At 31.5% G+C, this 18240-nt stretch overlaps 1 protein-coding gene across 3 annotated transcripts; it reads left to right on the top strand.

Moving 5' to 3' along the window:
- Window positions 1-2108: 2108 nt before the first annotated feature.
- LOC115714562 (3-ketoacyl CoA thiolase 1, peroxisomal-like) lies at window positions 2109-7527 on the top strand. 3 transcript variants are annotated; one of them, XM_061114678.1, is made up of 13 exons: window positions 2109-2450; window positions 2527-2603; window positions 2689-2773; window positions 4756-4882; window positions 5171-5269; window positions 5355-5422; window positions 5535-5642; window positions 5731-5808; window positions 5889-6021; window positions 6119-6215; window positions 6654-6777; window positions 6885-7077; window positions 7212-7527. In XM_061114678.1, the coding sequence occupies exons 1-13, from the start codon at window positions 2346-2348 to the stop codon at window positions 7292-7294; spliced, it is 1377 nt and encodes a 458-aa protein (XP_060970661.1). In that variant the 5' UTR covers window positions 2109-2345; the 3' UTR covers window positions 7295-7527. The 3 variants fall into 3 exon arrangements, with proteins under 3 accessions (XP_060970661.1, XP_060970659.1, XP_060970658.1); XM_061114676.1 differs by having other exon boundaries at window positions 2112-2450; window positions 5532-5642; XM_061114675.1 differs by having other exon boundaries at window positions 2115-2450; window positions 5532-5642; window positions 6885-7527.
- Window positions 7528-18240: the final 10713 nt, after the last annotated feature.

Here is an 18240-nt window from a genome sequence, read left to right as displayed (position 1 = left end):
GGTTTTGCTCTCTATATTTATTTGTTTTCTTTTGAACTGAATTTCTCATTGGAATTTGTTAATATTATAGTTATTTTATTTATAATGTTTTTTTAAAAAAAATATATATATAAATAAATAATTGAATGTCTTAGATGAGGAATGGCTTTTATTTTTGGATTTGAGGTGTGGTCCTAAGTTGGTCTGGACCGGACTCAGAGTGATACCCAAATAAAATAATAATTAGATTAATTTTCCTATTAATTTCTTAGACATAAAAAGTCAAATTTTCATCTTGACTAACACTACAACTACCGACCATTTGTTGTTTTGTCATATTGTTATTTTCTGAGAAGGAACTACCGACCATTTGTACTATTAGAGCACTTGCTAAGGTATACTTGGTCTAGTCTAAGGCTAGAGATAAAAAAAATCTTTGTAGAAATAAATATTTATATAATAAGGCTCTAAAATTTTGAGTTTGTAACCATAGAGTCTATAATTTATGTATTTTTTTTTATTTAAGCATTTACATGTAATGTATAAGTTGAGATTCGAATTCAAGATTTTCAATATATATGCCTTCTTATAGTCCCTTGAGTTAATCTCAAGTAGTTATTTATGTATCCAATGTTAGTAAAATGTAATTTTTGTTTAATTTTATAAGTATAAATTCTGTTCGTATTTTAAAAAATATACATATAAGACTCAGATTTTAAATTATTGAGCTTAATAAAAATATGTAACTTGAGTTATTTTTAAATTTTCTTGTTAGTAAAACTTGAATAAAAATTACAATTTTAATACCATTAGATACACTCCAATATTTATTTGGCAAGGAAACCACAACTAGTATCATCAAAGGTGGTAGGCCCGGTGGTCAAGGTGGTGATAAGTGTATTTGGACTAAAGAACTAGATGATCATTTCTGTACGAAGTCCGCTTACCTAGTTCAGGCTTTGGAGCGTGCTCCTTTGTGTAATGTGGCTCCTAGTTTATGGACTAAACTATGGAATTCTAAAATCTTGGAGAGGCACAAAGTTCTTTGGTGGAGCATTCTCTCAGGTGCTTTGCCTATCTGATCAATTATTGCATAGAGAATCCAGATTGTGGATGTATCTTGTCCCCTATGTGGTGAGGGTGAGGAGACTTTGGAATACCTCTTCCTCTACTGCAACTTTGCTTCTCATCTGTAGAGGGTTTCCTCTTGGGGAGTGATGCCAATGTTAGACTCTGAAGCTCGTATGTGGGATTAGGTAAAATTCTTATGGGATCTGGAGTCTAGGGCAATGAAGGTCAAAGAAATTTTTCTATATGCGCCAATTGTGGTGGGTAGGATTTGGAAATCCCGAAACGAAAATGTGCAAAATAATTTAAATTGTAACATTAAGCATTACATTTATTCTATTTCTTTGTGTCATGCAGATTATAGTTCTTGCCATTTTTTTTCGCCGGTGACGGTTGAGCCTCCTTTTTGGTTTGCCCATGAAAGATTGGGTCAAAATCAACTTTGATATAAAGTTGGTTGTGATTCAATGTGTGTGGTAGCGCTGGCTAGGGACCAAAATGAATCAATTTTGTGGGTAGCTATCATATTGCTCAACTTCTCTGATTTGCTTATTGGGAAAACAACGACCTGTTTGTTAGCAATGGAATTAGTGGTTTTCTAGATGTATTTTTTTGTGTTGATCGAGAGTGACTTAGAGATAGTTATTAACGCGCTGAAATTAGCCTCTTCCGCTTGTGGTATTAGTAATTATGTTTTTTAATGCAAACAACTCTCTAATTGGTTTATGAGTTGTAATTTTTTATTTATTTTGAAATTGTGTAATTTTATGGTCCTCAATGTGATTAAAAATGAACTTTTGCTAATGATATAACTAATATGGTGAATCGTTTTGCTATATTAGGTAACATTTTATGTAATTATTTTTTTATTTTAGTTAATATAACTACGCTGATTTTTTTAATTTAAAAAAATAACAATATTTGTCTAAAATAAATATAAAAAAGCCAACATAATGGTCCACGCCCTTAAAAAGTATTGTTGGGTTTTAATTTTAACAACCACTTAATTTAAAAAAATAATAGTAAATAATAAAAGGAGTCAGACTTTTGACTTTTGAAGTTGTTGTGGTGCGTTATGAATGAATGACAATGAATTAAATTTCATAGTATTTATGGTCATTTCTTCATGGAAAAAAATGGAGAAATTATATATTACAAATACACTAAGTATTGACCACTCACTGATCAAAGCCACCGGCTTGAATTCAACCGACCACTCCCACTTCTTTCTCCTTCCTTTCTATATATAATCATCTTCCTTTCTCTACAACAACAACAACAACAAACCCCTTTCAAAAATGGAGAAAGCTCTCAACAGACAGAAAATTCTACTCCATCATTTGAAACCCACTTCTTCTTTCTCCTTTTCCTCTCAAACCCATCATCAATCTTCTGCTCTTTCTGTAAGTTTTTTACTATTTTCCCAGATTTCTTTCTTTTCAAATGTCTTTGTATAACCCTGATTTTTCTTTATTCTAGGCTTCTGTATGTGCAGCTGGTGATAGTGCGGCTTACCATAGGGCACCTGCCTTTGGAGACGATATAGTCATTGTCGCGTAAATTTCTTCCTCAAATGTTTGATTTGATTTTAGATTTTGTTGATTTTTCTTATTTTTTTAGTATGAATTTTTTGTGAAACAGGGCTTATCGAACTCCGATTTGTAAAGCTAAGCGAGGAGGGTTTAAGAATACTCCAGCTGATGATTTACTTGCAGTTGTTTTAAAGGTAAACAAACCCATTGAATTTGGCTTTTAATAATTCACCAATACAAATATCTAGAATTGTATTGAGCAATTTACATTGTAAATACTTTGTGACAGTCAGTAGTCCTGTGATCCGTAAGGGGAAATACCAGGTAAGCTGTGCTATCTCACATCGCCTGGGGAAGGTCAAGTGGTATGAGATTCTGAGACTGTGTAGGTATGGGACTGCACAGTTGAAGAGAGCATAAATGGATTGATTGTTACTACCTATATCAACAAGGTGCATCTTGTTTTTCGGTAGCCCATCACGAAAGAACCCCACAGTTAAGCGTGCTTGGCTTGGGAGCAATTTCAAGGATGGGTGACCTCCTGGGAAGTTTTCCCAGGATGCGTGCAAGTGAGGACAAAGCACGCGAAAACACTCGTGTTGGTTTGTAGGGTCGATCATCAATCCGGAAGCAAACGGCAGTGACGTACTCGTGTATAAGAGCCATTAGTCCGTGGGTGTAAGGGCCCAATGGAGGCTTGAAGCGGGGACGTTACAAATGGTATCGGAGCCTTGACCCGAAATAGGAAGTGTGGTCGACGAGGACGTCGGACCCCGTAAGGGGGTGATTGTGACGATCGGTAGTCCTGTGATCCGTAAGGGAAATACCGGTGCTGTCTTTATCTCACATCGCTGGAAAGGTCGAGTATGAGATTCGAGGCCCCTGTGTATGGGGGCTTGCATTGAAGAAGCATAAATGGATTGATTATTCTTACTTGTCTCAATAAAGGTGCATCTTGTTTTTCGGTAGCCCGTCACGAAAGAACTCACGAGTTAAGCGTGCTTGGCTTGGGAGCAATTTCGAGATGGGTGACCTCTCTGGGAAGTTTTCCCCGGGATGCGTGCTAGTGAGGACAAAGCACGCTGAAAACACTCGTGTTGGTTTGTAGGGTCAGTCATCAATCCGGGAAGCGGCAGGAGTGACGTACTCGTGTATAAGAGAGCCATTAGTCCGTGGGTGTAAGGGCCCGATGGAGGCAGACGGGAACGTTACAAATGGTATCGAGCCTTGACCCGGAAGTGTGGTCGACGAGGACGTCGGACCCGTAAGCGGGGGTGATTGTGACGATCGGTAGTCCCGTGATCCGTGAGGGAAATACCGGAGTAGGCGTGCTATCTCACATCGCCTGGGGAAGGTCAAGTGGTATGAGATTCTGAGACTGTGTAGGTATGGGACTGCACAGTTGAAGAGAGCATAAATGGATTGATTGTTACTACCTATATCAACAAGGTGCATCTTGTTTTTCGGTAGCCCATCACGAAAGAACTCCACAGTTAAGCGTGCTTGGCTTGGGAGCAATTTCAAGGATGGGTGACCTCCTGGGAAGTTTTCCCAGGATGCGTGCAAGTGAGGACAAAGCACGCTGAAAACACTCGTGTTGGTTTGTAGGGTCAGTCATCAATCCGGGAAGCAGCCAGAGTGACGTACTCGTGTATAAGAGCCATTAGTCCGTGGGTGTAAGGGCCCAATGGAGGCTTGAAGCGGGGACGTTACATACTTAAATTTAACTTCAATTTTACATAAATACCAAGTTTAACTTTTTGCAGTGGTAATAATAGGTAGTCGCCTTGATGTCTTAATTTTTATTGGTATATTTAAATTAATTTTTAAATATAAAGTATAAATTTAATGACTTGGAACAATCAAGAACTATCACGTAGTCATTAACTGATTCTACGCAAGTTTCAGAAATATAACTTGAGTATTATTACACTAAAAAATTAAACTTAAATATTTATCTGTAACCGAAAGTTAAACATAAATATTTATACGACAAATTACTTTTTTCTTTTTATGTATATTTACCTATGATTTATTAAATATATTTTTATGAAACCTCATAAAAATTACATAAAAACAATGTAAAATCAACAATCTATATTTTTGTGAAAAGGAAAAGTTTAAATCAAGGATCATTTATTTAATTTTTAATTTTTTTAATGATGATACAATATAGGCTGTGGTAGAGAAAACAAATCTGGACCCAAGTGAAGTAGGGGATATAGTTGTTGGAACTGTTTTGCCACCTGGTTCACAAAGAGCAACTGAGTGTAGAATGGCAGCAATCTATGCTGGTTTTCCTGGTAAGTTTTCACCTTTTATCATCTTTATGATTACCATCTATATTATAACCCAATCACTTTTAACTGGAATCTATGTATATCAAAAGAGAAGATTTTCTTTGTTGGTTTGTGTATTCATATTTACTGTGATGAACAAAATTGAGTTATTTTATTCTATGGTATATACTTTATTAGTCTAATTTAAACTCAATATCAGATGACAATGCGTCATGTTAAGATTCTCAAAAGATAAATATTTTCTTGATATGAGTTAGCAGAAAAGTTATATGACTAATTTGGTTTGTTCAGATACGGTGCCAATCAGAACTGTTAACAGGCAATGTTCATCTGGTCTCCAAGCAGTTGCTGATGTTGCTGCTTCAATAAAATCAGGATATTATGACATTGGTAAGCCAAAATAATGAAATTTCTATCTCTAGCTCTCGAATTTCGATGTCCTTCATTAGATTACTAAAACCCTTTTTGGATTCAGGCATTGGAGCTGGATTAGAGTGTATGACAGTAGACAATATTACCAGAGTCAGGAACATGAACCCAAGAGTAATACATAACAACTCTTCTTAATCTTTTTAAGCCTTTCTTTTGACTAATCACACCATAAGAAATTGTGTTTTGTGAGCTGAATAGACATACTGTGATCTGATCTCAGCAGGTAGACAACTTTGCACAAGCCCGAGATTGTCTTCTCCCGATGGGTATTACTTCAGAAAATGTTGCAGAGCGGTATGGGATCACTAGGCAGGAGCAAGACCAGGCTGCTGTAAGCTTCATATGTAATGTTAACTTTCATTAATTAAGGGTTAAGGAATAGACAGTAGTTTAAATTGTTTGAAGCTAAACATGGACAGGTTAATTCTCATAGGCGCGCTGCAGCAGCAACTGCATCGGGTAAATTCAAAGATGAAATCATACCAGTTTCTACCAAGGTAAAAGAAAAGGCCATATACTTCTCTTTATGTGTAACTACATTTTCTAGTGTTATTTTTTTAAGTATTTGTCTCTATAGATTGTAGACCCGAAAACCGGACAGGAGAAGAGAGTAACAATTTCCGTGGATGATGGAATCCGGCCAAATACAGATTTGAGCACTTTGGCAAAGCTGAAGCCTGCCTTCAAGAATGATGGGTCCACAACTGCAGGTATTTCATGATTTTGTAGTGAAAAAAAGTTCAGTATTCATGATATTTAATTTGAGCATAGTGAATTAAAGATTGGACTTTGTTTCTTTTCTTTCAGGGAATTCAAGCCAGGTGAGTGATGGTGCTGGAGCAGTTCTCCTGATGAAGAGAAGCTTAGCTATGCAGAAGGGGCTTCCAATTCTTGGGGTCTTTAGGTATGATTTTTGGGTCATTTACATTAAAGTTGAAACCTTTAACTAGGGAATTTTTACACAAAGAAACGACAATGTAAATGTAGCAGTAACATGAAAACAATGTGTAAATAATATAATAGCTAAAATAATATTAAAAACAACTGGGTGTAGTTTTGTAAAAAAAAAAAAATTTAAATTTGTAAAAATATTAAAAATGCTGTAAATTTGTATATTTGTATCTTTTTTGGATAATTATGATAAAAATCCCTATTAACAAACCAAGATGGCTCTTTTGCTTGATATGGCGAGAGTTTGGTGGTCGGAGTTACCTGAATTTGTTAGACTTGTTTTTGACAGTTCCCTAATGAAATGTTTCATTCTATTCTAAAAAAAATAAAATAAAGGAGCTTTCAATTCATGTTGTACCTTTATAAAATGCAAATTCGGAATAATTTTCAGGAGTTTTTCTGCTGTTGGTGTGGATCCTGCTGTTATGGGCATTGGTCCATCAGTTGCAATCCCAGCTGCAGTGAAGTCTGCTGGTCTTGAACTCGATAACATCGATTTATTCGAAATTAATGAGGCAAGGGATTTCTTCTTCTTCTTCTTTGTTTTTGTTTTTGGACAAAATAACTATATCTTAATTAGCACTACTTTATAGCTAGAAAATCTCATTTGCTCCTTTTTCAGGCATTTGCATCTCAATATGTATACTGCATTAAGAAACTCGAGCTTGATCCCGAGAAAGTGAATGTCAATGGAGGCGCCATTGCCTTTGGCCATCCTTTAGGCGCTACAGGTGCCCGCTGCGTTGCAACTTTGCTTAATGAGATGAAGCGCCGAGGGAAGGACTGTCGTTTTGGTGTTGTTTCCATGTGTATAGGTCTGTCTTTTCTCATCAAAAACTACATGAAAACAAAAGAAAGAAAGAAAAACTTAAAATGTAATTTTAGAACAAGTTTTATAGTGTTTAGTGTGATGAGTATTGAAAATATTTGTGTGTGTGATTTGTTGCAGGGACTGGCATGGGAGCTGCGGCTGTGTTGGAAAGAGGAGACTCAGTTGATGAGCTATGCAATGCTAGAGCAGCTCATAGTTGAATATGGATTCATTTTGTTATGGTGGTGTCTTACTATAATATTGTTCCTAATATTTATCAGAGTGAACAAATAATCTCACATATCTATTTTTTATGTTTTTAGAAATAGAAAAAACTGTTTTTTCTGTTACTTTGCCAAAGATGTGGTTAAAGTTTTTTGCTCATAGTACCAATTTAATATTAATGAATGATGATATTCCTAGATGGAAGATGGGTTATATTTACTCCCAAAAATTATGAAATGCTCTGTTGTCTTATTTGAAAAATAGTACACAAAATTTCTCAAACATTATCTCCATAATATATCTGATAATTTACACATGAAAATGGGAAATAAACCATCAAATATTTTTGATTTCATTATGAATAGAAATACAAAGTTTTATATTAAACATTTTGAAAAATTCTACAATTGCATCCCAATAAAAAGGGTGTATCGATGTATTTTCTGTTTGTTTTGACATTTAAATTTTTTAGTCTAATTTTTTTTTTATGGTCTTGTAAGTTATAGTTATTTAGGACATTTTACAAAATTTTAAGAAATTTAGAATAATTTACAATATAGAAAGCAGTGTTTAAACAGTCTATTTTATACGCGTATAAAATAAAAGAGTCACATATGCAAAAGAATGTTTAAACTCTATTTTTGACATAATTTTTTTAAATTTCTTAAAATTTTACAAGATATCTTAAATAATTACAACGTACACGATTATGAAAAAAAATTAGACTAAAACTCTTGAATGATGAAAAGTTCACCAATGCACTCCTTTTAATTGGGCACTATATTTACACTTGAATCTTGGTATTTGTAATTTTGACATGTAAAAAAAAATTGTTATGCATTTATGTTAATTCTCCATAAAAATCACAGATTTAGGCTGTTAGTCCAAGTCTTGTTTTTGACTAAAACATATTGTTAACTCAAAGTTTAGTCGATTGACACCAAAATTTTATTTATGAAATTTTATTTATGATTGCCAATTATTAGGTGTAAGTAATATAAGTAAATAAGAAAAGCGACACAACAATTTATAAAGATTGGAGTTTCGATCCTCTTATTTAATGGATAATAAATTTTTTTTTTTTTAGTTATATTGATTCGAGAAATAAATTATAAGTTTTTATTCAGTAATTTTTAGTATGACTCTCTTTAAATGTTAGAGCATATAAATTTTGAAAACGTGTTCTTTTTATTTTTTCATTTATTTATTTTTTTTGAAAGGAATGTTCCTCTTTTATTGGAAATTTTAATATATTTTTATTGGGACAATTTGCCCATGGTTTGATATTCTTTCCAATAGCAGTTTTATGAGATGATTGGTACATGCTTCATCCTCAACCAATTACAACCCCTTTAAAAATTAACAAATTATTATTATTATTATTATACAGATAAAAGAAATGAATCCAATTTGACTTTGTTGGTTGGAAGGTTCAACTATGACCCATCTCTATATCCAAGAGTTTATTTATTGAAATGATACGATACTTTTAGAAAGAGAAGGCTTTTTATGTACTAATTTATTTAACATGACAAATAAATTGCCAATATAGCCATAGCTATATCTTGGGTGGTTTCATAGTTCTCCTAAATAAAAAGTCCCAAATACTAATTCCCCTCTTATATAATATATATTTCTTTCTAAAAAAAATATATAACTAGCAATACTAATTCCCGTCTTGACATAAATATGAGTTATATGATGATACAAGAAAGTATAAATCATTGTATTATAAAAAAAATATGAGTTACTTCCTATCATACTTTACTTGAGTTGATTTATTTTTTATATATATTTTTACTTTTTCATATTTAATGAGATAATTATTAAATTATATCTATTTTTTACAACTTTAATTATTTTTATATAATTTTTCAATAATTTTATAATAGAAAATCATATAAGAAATTTATTAGAATTATTAAAATTTGAATATTTATTAATACTCAAATTATTATTATTATTATTATTATTATTATTATTATTATTACTATTATTATTATTAAATTATAAAATTTTTAACTTCTCATGCTTTCGAGCCTTGCTTAGGTGTTATATCTTTTAGACTTGTGGTGTTGTGTTATATTGTGTTTACTTGTCGTGTTATACTAATTTTTAACATAGTGTCGTGTTGTACTCTAACTATTTTTTTCGTGTCTAATCATTATCGTGCCTCCCAAATTTATATCAATTTTGTACCTGTTGGAGTAAACCTCCACTTACACTGATACACAGACTTAATACAAGGACAGAAATGTAATTACAAGCAAATCCCTAATTTGGCCTTCGGCCTCTAGAATCCCTAACAGAAATTAGTTAGAATGGATTTGGTTAATCCACACCTAACTAATTTCTATAACTAATCTAACTAACAATTACAGAAGCAAAAACCAGAACCCTAAATCTATATATACCTGCATCAAATACACAACCAATAACGGTTGAGTGTTCTCTTCAAGATCCAGAGGCTGAAAGCTTGAAGGAGAAGGAGTTGATGATCTCGCATGCACAAGAAAACAAACAGAGAGTTAATAATTGTTAGAGAGAGGGATTAAACACTTAAACTTGTATTAAAATATGAGATTACCCGTCAGAACATTACCTGTGACTTGGAATCTCCATTATTGTACTTCTGATCAACAACAAATAGTGGAATCGAGCTCTCAAATTTGAGGAGCAGCTCAAACGGAGACGTAGCCAATTTATTGGTGAACTTCGGGAAAAATCTGGTGTTTTCTAAACCTAATCTATTTCTGTTTGTGTGTGTGTTTGAGGATAGATCAGATCTTGTTAGATCTGATCTTGGCTTTGTGTTTGTGTTGGGATTTCTGGGTTATCAAGGGCTAGGGTTCGAGTTTCTCAGAGAGAAACTCTCTGCTAGGGTTTCGAGGAAAATCTAAGGGAGAGAGGAAGTGATTGAGATGCTTCTCGAGTATTGAGGGTTTTGTTCAAAGAACAAAACGAGGTCGTTTTTTGGTCTGCTGACTTTGAAAAGTCAGGGAAGTGTTAAAGGTCTAAATTGATCTTGGTAAAACTGATTGTTTTTTTAATGTTGGTGTAGGGCAAAGTTGGAAAAGAACTTAAAATTACCTACAGTACCCTATCAAAAAACTTAACTCCTATATAGAGCATAGAACCATCAAAAGATATGTAATGCATGTTATCTTAAAAAACTAGTAATTTTAATTGAAGAATCTACCCAATTCAATTACTATAATAATGCATTAGTTAATGATATGACATGATATATTGTCTAATTTTGTAATTTTGTTAAAATTGGAAATTTGACAAAATAAGGTGGGCTGAATGAAAATCATTTTCTATGTGTAGCTGACTCACTTCCCAAGTGGTCTATCATCAGTATCATTAATTAGCTATTTGATGTAATGTAAGGCAATTTGGCACATGTTGTCAAGTAAATAAATCTCTTTCTTTTTATGAGAAATCTCTAGAACATTGAGGAATTAACTTTTCAATTTTTGGTGAGACTACTTTACTTTCTTGGTCAATAAGTAAGAATTGGGTGTTTTGGAGAAAATTTGCTACCATCACTCTCATCGATTGGATTGGTATACAGCACATAATAAAAATGTAGTGCTTTTGGATTATTGGTTAGTCAAATTCTTTTTTGCTTCCTTTTGCCTATAATACAATTGATGAAGGAAAATTAAGTGTATTGATTTTTAGCTTTCAATTTTTCATACTTAATTAACTCATTAATGTAAGAACAAAAAAAAGGCACTTTCACTAAGTTGGGGTTGTCAGTTATAGTTTAATTTAAATTATATAAAATTCCCAATAGCAACATGATAAGAACAGAGTTTTTTTTTATGATTTTTAAATAACTTATTTATTTAGTTTTAATTTTTTTATTAAATTAAAATTATAATTTAAACTAATAATATTTTGACACATGAACTTCTCAGCATTGTTTCGATTCAGGAGCTTCTCAATTGAATCTTCGACAGTAATATTTTTTAGTATTTCTCATTCAATTTAGATAGAATGAATAAAAGTAAAAAAATTAGAAACCTCTCATTTGAAGTAAATACGTCTTGGTTCAATTTCATATCATCTCTAATGACTAATAAGAATTAATAAAAGAGTTATGTGCCACTTTATGTGTAAAACTATTTCAAAGGAAGAAAAGTAAGTGATGAAAAGGTTTCAATTCAACCAAATATTCAAATAGAATAAAATCAATAATGCCCTCTTTTTTCTCTTTTTTAACACCAACTTAGGTCTTATGTTAATTTGCTTTCCACTGCTTTATTTTCTCTCCCTATTGACTGGAGATATATAAAGTTATCAAGAAGAGTCTTTATCATGTTATTTTGTTTTGAATAAAGTTCACAATAATTGATTAGTCATGTTATTATTGTTAATGAAATTATAATTAAGAGGTGGTCAAACTCTAAAATCTAAACCATATAGAACAACTAAAGGTGAAAAGTAAAAGTCCCATTCTGCCCTCCTATTTTAAATTAGGCTTTGAAGCTTTATTGGTCCAAGCCCAAGTCCACTTAATGGGCTGGATCCAACAAAAGCACAATGTTGTATTAATGCTTCTCACTACCACGTTGTAAAAGAAATTTACATGGTATACTAATTTTTATTATTTTCTTACAAAAATATTGTCAGGTGGTATTTTTTACTTTTTTATTGTGTTTTTTTATAAGTTTCATACTGCAATATACTGTGTTAAGTTTTCACTGTTATTCTACTGGTGTTTTTTAATTGTTCTACTGTTGTTTTGAGTTGTTCTGTTTCGTGTTCTACTGGTGTTTTATAAAAACACAACATTTTTGAAAAAATTTCCGTGTGACAGTATTTTTGTAAAAATTAATCCAAATTCTAATATTTTTGTAAGTTTCCCATGTTGTATTAATGCAGTGTTTGGTTAAAAGTTTTACTTGTTAAATTTTAATTAAGAGAGACTGAGATTAAGAAAATCTCAAACTCAAGTGTTTAAAGAGTTTGACATGAGTGGAAAAATAAACTTCAGGATGAAATTGACACAAACATAAATCATCCACTAAAATATACCAAACATAGATTTGATTTACATTTCTATTGCCATGATCCCAATTCCCAAACCCCATACCAAACACGCCCTAAGTTTACCAGGCACTTACAATGGTTGTTTGACTATCATTATGGTACTCTCTCGAAAGGGAGACACACAAATTGTGATGTGTTAACACAAAAATTAAATATGTGATATATTTGCTTCAATCCATCTTTAACACTAAAAATTTACATAATTGATCAATAAATAATAAATTATATTTTTAATTGTTTCTAGTTGTGATGAGGCTATTTTTTGTTTTTTTTGATTATTTTATAGTTTATTTATAGTTAATTTATAATTGTCTTGTGATTTATTTCTCGTTGTTGTTTAATTATTCTTTTACCTTTTATTGAGTAAAGTGTGTCTTTATAATTTTAAAATATTACAAACATATTTTTTTATATAAAAATTTTAAACTGTAAAACTATTGATAATTTTTTTAAAATTCCCCATACTCAAAATATATAAAAAATAAAGAATAATTTGCGGCATAAATACTTAAGTTTAATTTCTGGTTGTAAATAAATGCTTAAGTTTAATTTTTAACAGTAATAATAATTAAATTATATTTCTAAAACTATAACAATTAAATGTCAAATCATTATTCTGTCATTTTATTATTAAAGATAAATAATTTTAATTATTTATTTGTGATAATTAAAGATTTTAATAAAATAATAAAGTAAAAAGTCTCACATTTAATATTGATATCTAAAAATAATAATAAAATAATCAAAATACCATAATTATAAATAAAAAAAAGTAGTCTTCATGGTTACCTAAGTTTTATGTCATTAACATAATTTCCAACGTGCGTTTAATTTGGCTTATCGATACTTTTGTGGTTATGCTATTGAAACCTATCAACAAAGGGAAAGAGGATAAAAAGGAAATGCTAAGGGTTAGTAGCGTAGTTTTGAGGTTTTTTTTATAATATTATTTTGGATTTTGTATTTTGTAAAAATTATTAATTGGATTTTTTATTTTATTAAATAACAAAATGAATACTATATTTTTTAAAATTGTACAAATAGAACACTTAATAATAATCTGATCTGATAATGTTAAGACAAAACTAATTACATTTTATATATTCGTGTTAAAGATTACATTAAAAAAATAATTTTTTTAAAAATTAAGTTAAGAGTCCTATTTTTTCCATTTTAAAAAATATAAAATTTATTTTATTATAAAAGTTTCAATTAATAATTTTTGCAAAATACAAAATTTACTTTTTTGTTTGGTCTATAAATATAACTCAAGCTAAAACCATTTCAATCAACTTAACTCAACAGTCCAAAAAAAAAAGAAAGAAAAACTGAGAGCAACTTTGTAATAGTAAAAAACTACAAAAAATCTCAGATTTCGAAAGGGCAATGAAATTGAATCAAACCCCATCTCAGAATGAATCGAAGGTCTCCAACCCAGACGAGATATCAAAGACGAAGAAGAAGAAGAAAGAGTTCAAACCCATTATCTGTGATGTAAATCCTCCAAAGAAAAAATTGGTGAAGACAATGGCGTTTGAATATATAGCCTACAAGCTCATTTCTTCCATCCATGGCGAAAAAAACCCAGAACCTGAAAAATTCAAGATCAATTAGCCGACAAGTTCACTAATTTCTTTCATGGCGAACAAAACCCAGAAGCAGAATCATTAGTAGCTTAAAAATTCAGATCAATTTTCAACAACTACATAGGTATGATTAGGAAGTTTCCAAATAAACCCAACATTCCCCTGTGATAGAGTTGTGCTCTGTTCTAGTGTCATCTCTTTCTTTATATATTTCAATACAATACCCATAAATTAATTTAGAGTGTGATGATGTCTTAAGTTCTCGTTCATGGGTTTTCAATTCATGGCACTATTTGTAGTGTTGTATTAATTTTGATATTAATATAGTTATTTATTTATTATTATTATTATTGTTTGATGTGGTTTAACTTGATGAATAGTAGCTCTGGTTAATCCCCTCTTCTTCCACTCATGAGTATATTTCAATTAGTCCACATGTAAAAAAAAATAAACAAGAGTGAATTGGTATTGGACCATTAAGCTTAAAATAAGTATTTTAAAAAAATCTTTTTTAAAGTTGTTTAGAAGTGATAAGATTGGTTGATTGATTGGTTTGGTGATGTTCAAAGATGGAAAAGATTGTGACATTTCTCTTTCCTTTGTTCATTTTGGTAAAGATAAATAAACCCATCATATGTTATTTTCTCAATCACTAACCCAAATAGGATTCTTTTCAAGTGTTTTTCTATCTTTCTTCTAAGAAAAGTAAACCTCAAGTTGCAATCCCAGCTACAGTGCAATCTGCTGGTCTTGAACTTGATAACATCGATTTATTCAAAATTAATAAGGCAAGGGAATTTTTTCTTCCTCTTCTTTGTTTTTGTTTTAGGACAAAATTAGCACCACTTTTTCAGGCTTGATCCCGAAAAAGTTAATGTCAACCGGGGCGTTCAGTGCTTTTAGCCATCCTTTAGGCGCTGCGTTGCAAACTTTGCTTAATGAGATGAAGCAAAGTTGTTTTCATGAGCATAGGTTTGTGTTTCATCATTAAAAACTATATAAAAATGAAATGAAATATAGAACAAGTTTTATAGTGTTTGGTGTGATGAGTATTGAAAATATTTATGTGTGTGATTTGTTGCAGGGAGAGGCATGGGAGCTGCGGCTGTGTTAAAAAGAGGTTGATGAGCTATGCAATATTTAGTGCAATTCAATATCTTGTTTTAATACCTTTGTGAAATGTAATATACTAAATACGTTAGTGCCTAAATGCTCTTTTAGAAATTGAGAACCCAAACTTGTATCCAACAAAAAAGTGGTTGGTGAAGAAAATGATGTTGGATTACATAGTTGAACACTTAGTAAAATATGGTCAAATGACCATTTTATCCCATTACTAATATCAACATAAATAAAGACTAAGGGCATAAAAGCCATTCCTAATATAACACAACTACATAAATATAGTCATACATATTTATAAATATCCATAACACATAATTTCACATATTTGGACTCCGAACTCGGTCTGAGCCAAAATACCCGTTTATAACTATACCATACTAACTTGTCAAAATCACATGTAACACCTCAAAATGAACACTCTACATAATAATGTATTCTGTTAGCACATAGAATAATAAAATTATAATTTTACTCTTATCAACTCAAAATTATAAAAATGTCCCTAACACATAAATAGGATCTTAAATTCAAAAATTCACATATAATGTCATGTAATATTGGATAATATGATAATATAATCCCACATGAATTTTTAATTAAGTTGATTAGGATTGCCAATCGATAACTCATTTTTCAGATATTATAATTATCCCTTTCTTATAAAAATTTCATCCCGAAATTTACTTGAACAATATAGGATAACACTGTCTCATATCAATTTCTAACTCCTAGGTCGCTTCTTAGACCTCACTATTCCTCCATAACACCTTCACTAGTGTTAATGTCTTGCTCCGCAAGTCTTTCCCTTTTTTATCAAGTATCGGTACCAGTTGTTCCTCATACGAGAGGTCTGGCTGAAGTTTCAAAGTTCGTAACTTAAAATATGGGATGAATGTGACACATACTTTTGAAGCATTGTGTACATAACGTCCTCGCTTCAAGTCTCCATTGGGCCTTACACCCACGGAATGATGGCTCTTATACACAAATACGTCACTCTGGCTGCTTCATGGACTGATGATTGGTCCTACAAACCAGCACGAGTATTTCCAGTGTGCTTTGTCTTCACTCACACACTTCTTGTGAAAACTCCCCAGGAGGTCACCCATCCTGAAATTACCCTAGGTCAAACACACTTAACCGTAGAGTTCTTTCGTGATGGGCTAACGAAAAACAAGATGCACTTTTGTTGATATAGGTAGTACCAATCAATCCATTTAAGCATTTTTCAACTATATAGTCATATACTTACACAGTCTCAAAATCATCACACATGACCTTCCCTAGGCGGTGTGGGATTGCACAGCTTACTCGGTGTTTCCCCTTACGTATCACGGGACTATTAACTATCACACATAAAAACATGAAACACATTGTGTACAGGTGCATGTGCTGGGGGCATAGCCAACCTATACACCACTTGCCCTATCTTTTCTAAGAAATCGAAAAGGTCCTACGAACCTTGGGCTTAACTTTCTTTTTCTTTCCAAAGCACTTCACACCTTTCATAGGTGATATCTAGAGAAATACCATATCTCCGACTTGAAAGTCAACATTTCAACGCTTTGGATCTACATAACTTTTTTGCCTACTCTGGTCAACGAGCATTGTAGCTCTAATTCTATCAATTGTCACACTTGTTCTCTGAACAACTTCGTGACCTAAGAACTTCTTTTCACCAATTTCATCTTAATGGATAAGTGATCTATATTTTCCTCCATATAACAATTCATAAAGGGGCATCCCAATAGTTGATTGATAGTTGTTGTTATAAGAAAACTCAATCAATGGAAGGTACTTCACCCAAGATCCTTCAAAATCCAACACACATGTCCGTAACATGTCTTCTAGAATTTGAATAGTCCTTTCGGATTGTCCATCTGTCTGAGGATGGAATGTTGTGCTGAACTTTACTTTGTACCCAGTGCTCGCTGAAGACTCTCCTAAAATCTTGATGTGAATTTCGGATCTCTATCAGATACAATAAACTTTAGAGCACTATGAATACGAACTATTTTTCTAACGTATAACTAAGCATACTGATCAATGGAAAAGTTCATTCGGACAGGTAAGAAGTGAGTTGACTTTGTATACCTATCAACTATTACCCACATAGAATCATATTGCCCCATAGTATTGGATAATCCAATCACAAAATTCATAGTAATATCTTCCCATTTCAATTCAAAAAGACTTGAAGGCTATAAAAATCCTCCTGACTTTTGATGTTCTACAACTGAATCCTATATCAAGTAATTCTTGCAACTGAATCTTCAATTCTTTCAATTTTGTAAGAGTCATTCGGCATGGTGCTTTAGATACTGATTTTGTTCCCAAAACTAGTTCAATAACAAACACAATTTTTTGGTGAGAAGGGAACCCAATAAGCCTTAAAAAAAAAACATCTAGATCTAGATGCCTTATAATGAGAAGTTCATTTTATTTAAAAAAAATAAAAATTAAAAAAGCTCTTACTGGATAAGGATCATACCTAACAAAATTTCCTATATACTTTTTAGTGAAGTCAATGGATGAAGGAAGGAAACGTGTTCCTCTTTTATTGGAATTTTTAATAATTTTTATATGGGGATTATGTGAGATCTTTAATTTTGCCCATGGATTGATTTTCTTTCCAATAGCGGTTTTGATGAGATGATTGGGACATGCTTCATTCCTACACCCAATCACAAACCCCACTTTAAAAATTAATATTTTTTTTTGTAAGGTAAATAATAATAAGAGCTTTTATGTTTATAAAATTATATTTATTTATTTTTTAGCTTCATATTTATGTAATTATATATAATACATAGAGAAGAGAAGAGAGAGATTCCAATAATTTGTGCCATTGTACATTTTTTTTTAAATGTAACATATAATTTTTAGAAACAAGAAGTTATTTATTCACTATTTTATTTAGAATAATTATTATTTTCGTTCTTTAGATTTTTTATATTAAATTGTGCTCTTATAATATACGATTCGTTAATAATATTTCTCATAACGTGATCACTTTATTACGTTCTATTTAATTTTGTCATGGAACAAGTGTAAAAAATAATTGATAAATTAATACAAAATAAATACATTCAATCTTTTGTTTAGAGGAAAAAAAAAGACTAATTATTCATTTATTTAAGGGTATATACCATTTTGGACCTTCTGTTTTA

The sequence above is a fragment of the Cannabis sativa genome, chromosome 4 (genome assembly GCF_029168945.1).
Source record: "Cannabis sativa cultivar Pink pepper isolate KNU-18-1 chromosome 4, ASM2916894v1, whole genome shotgun sequence".
NCBI classification, from domain to species: Eukaryota; Viridiplantae; Streptophyta; class Magnoliopsida; order Rosales; family Cannabaceae; genus Cannabis; species Cannabis sativa.
Note: the sequence above shows the minus strand (reverse complement) of the source record. Positions and strands in the feature narration are given on the sequence as shown.

Bases quoted from the DNA above. Each gene is read 5' to 3' on its own strand.
- LOC115714562 (XM_061114675.1), top strand. From the start codon at position 2,346: ATGGAGAAAGCTCTCAACAGACAGAAAATTCTACTCCATCATTTGAAA. The intron at 5,270-5,354 runs GTAAGCCAAAAT...TTTTGGATTCAG, and splicing joins ATCAGGATATTATGACATTG to GCATTGGAGCTGGATTAGAG. The intron at 6,216-6,653 runs GTATGATTTTTG...AATAATTTTCAG, and splicing joins CCAATTCTTGGGGTCTTTAG to GAGTTTTTCTGCTGTTGGTG.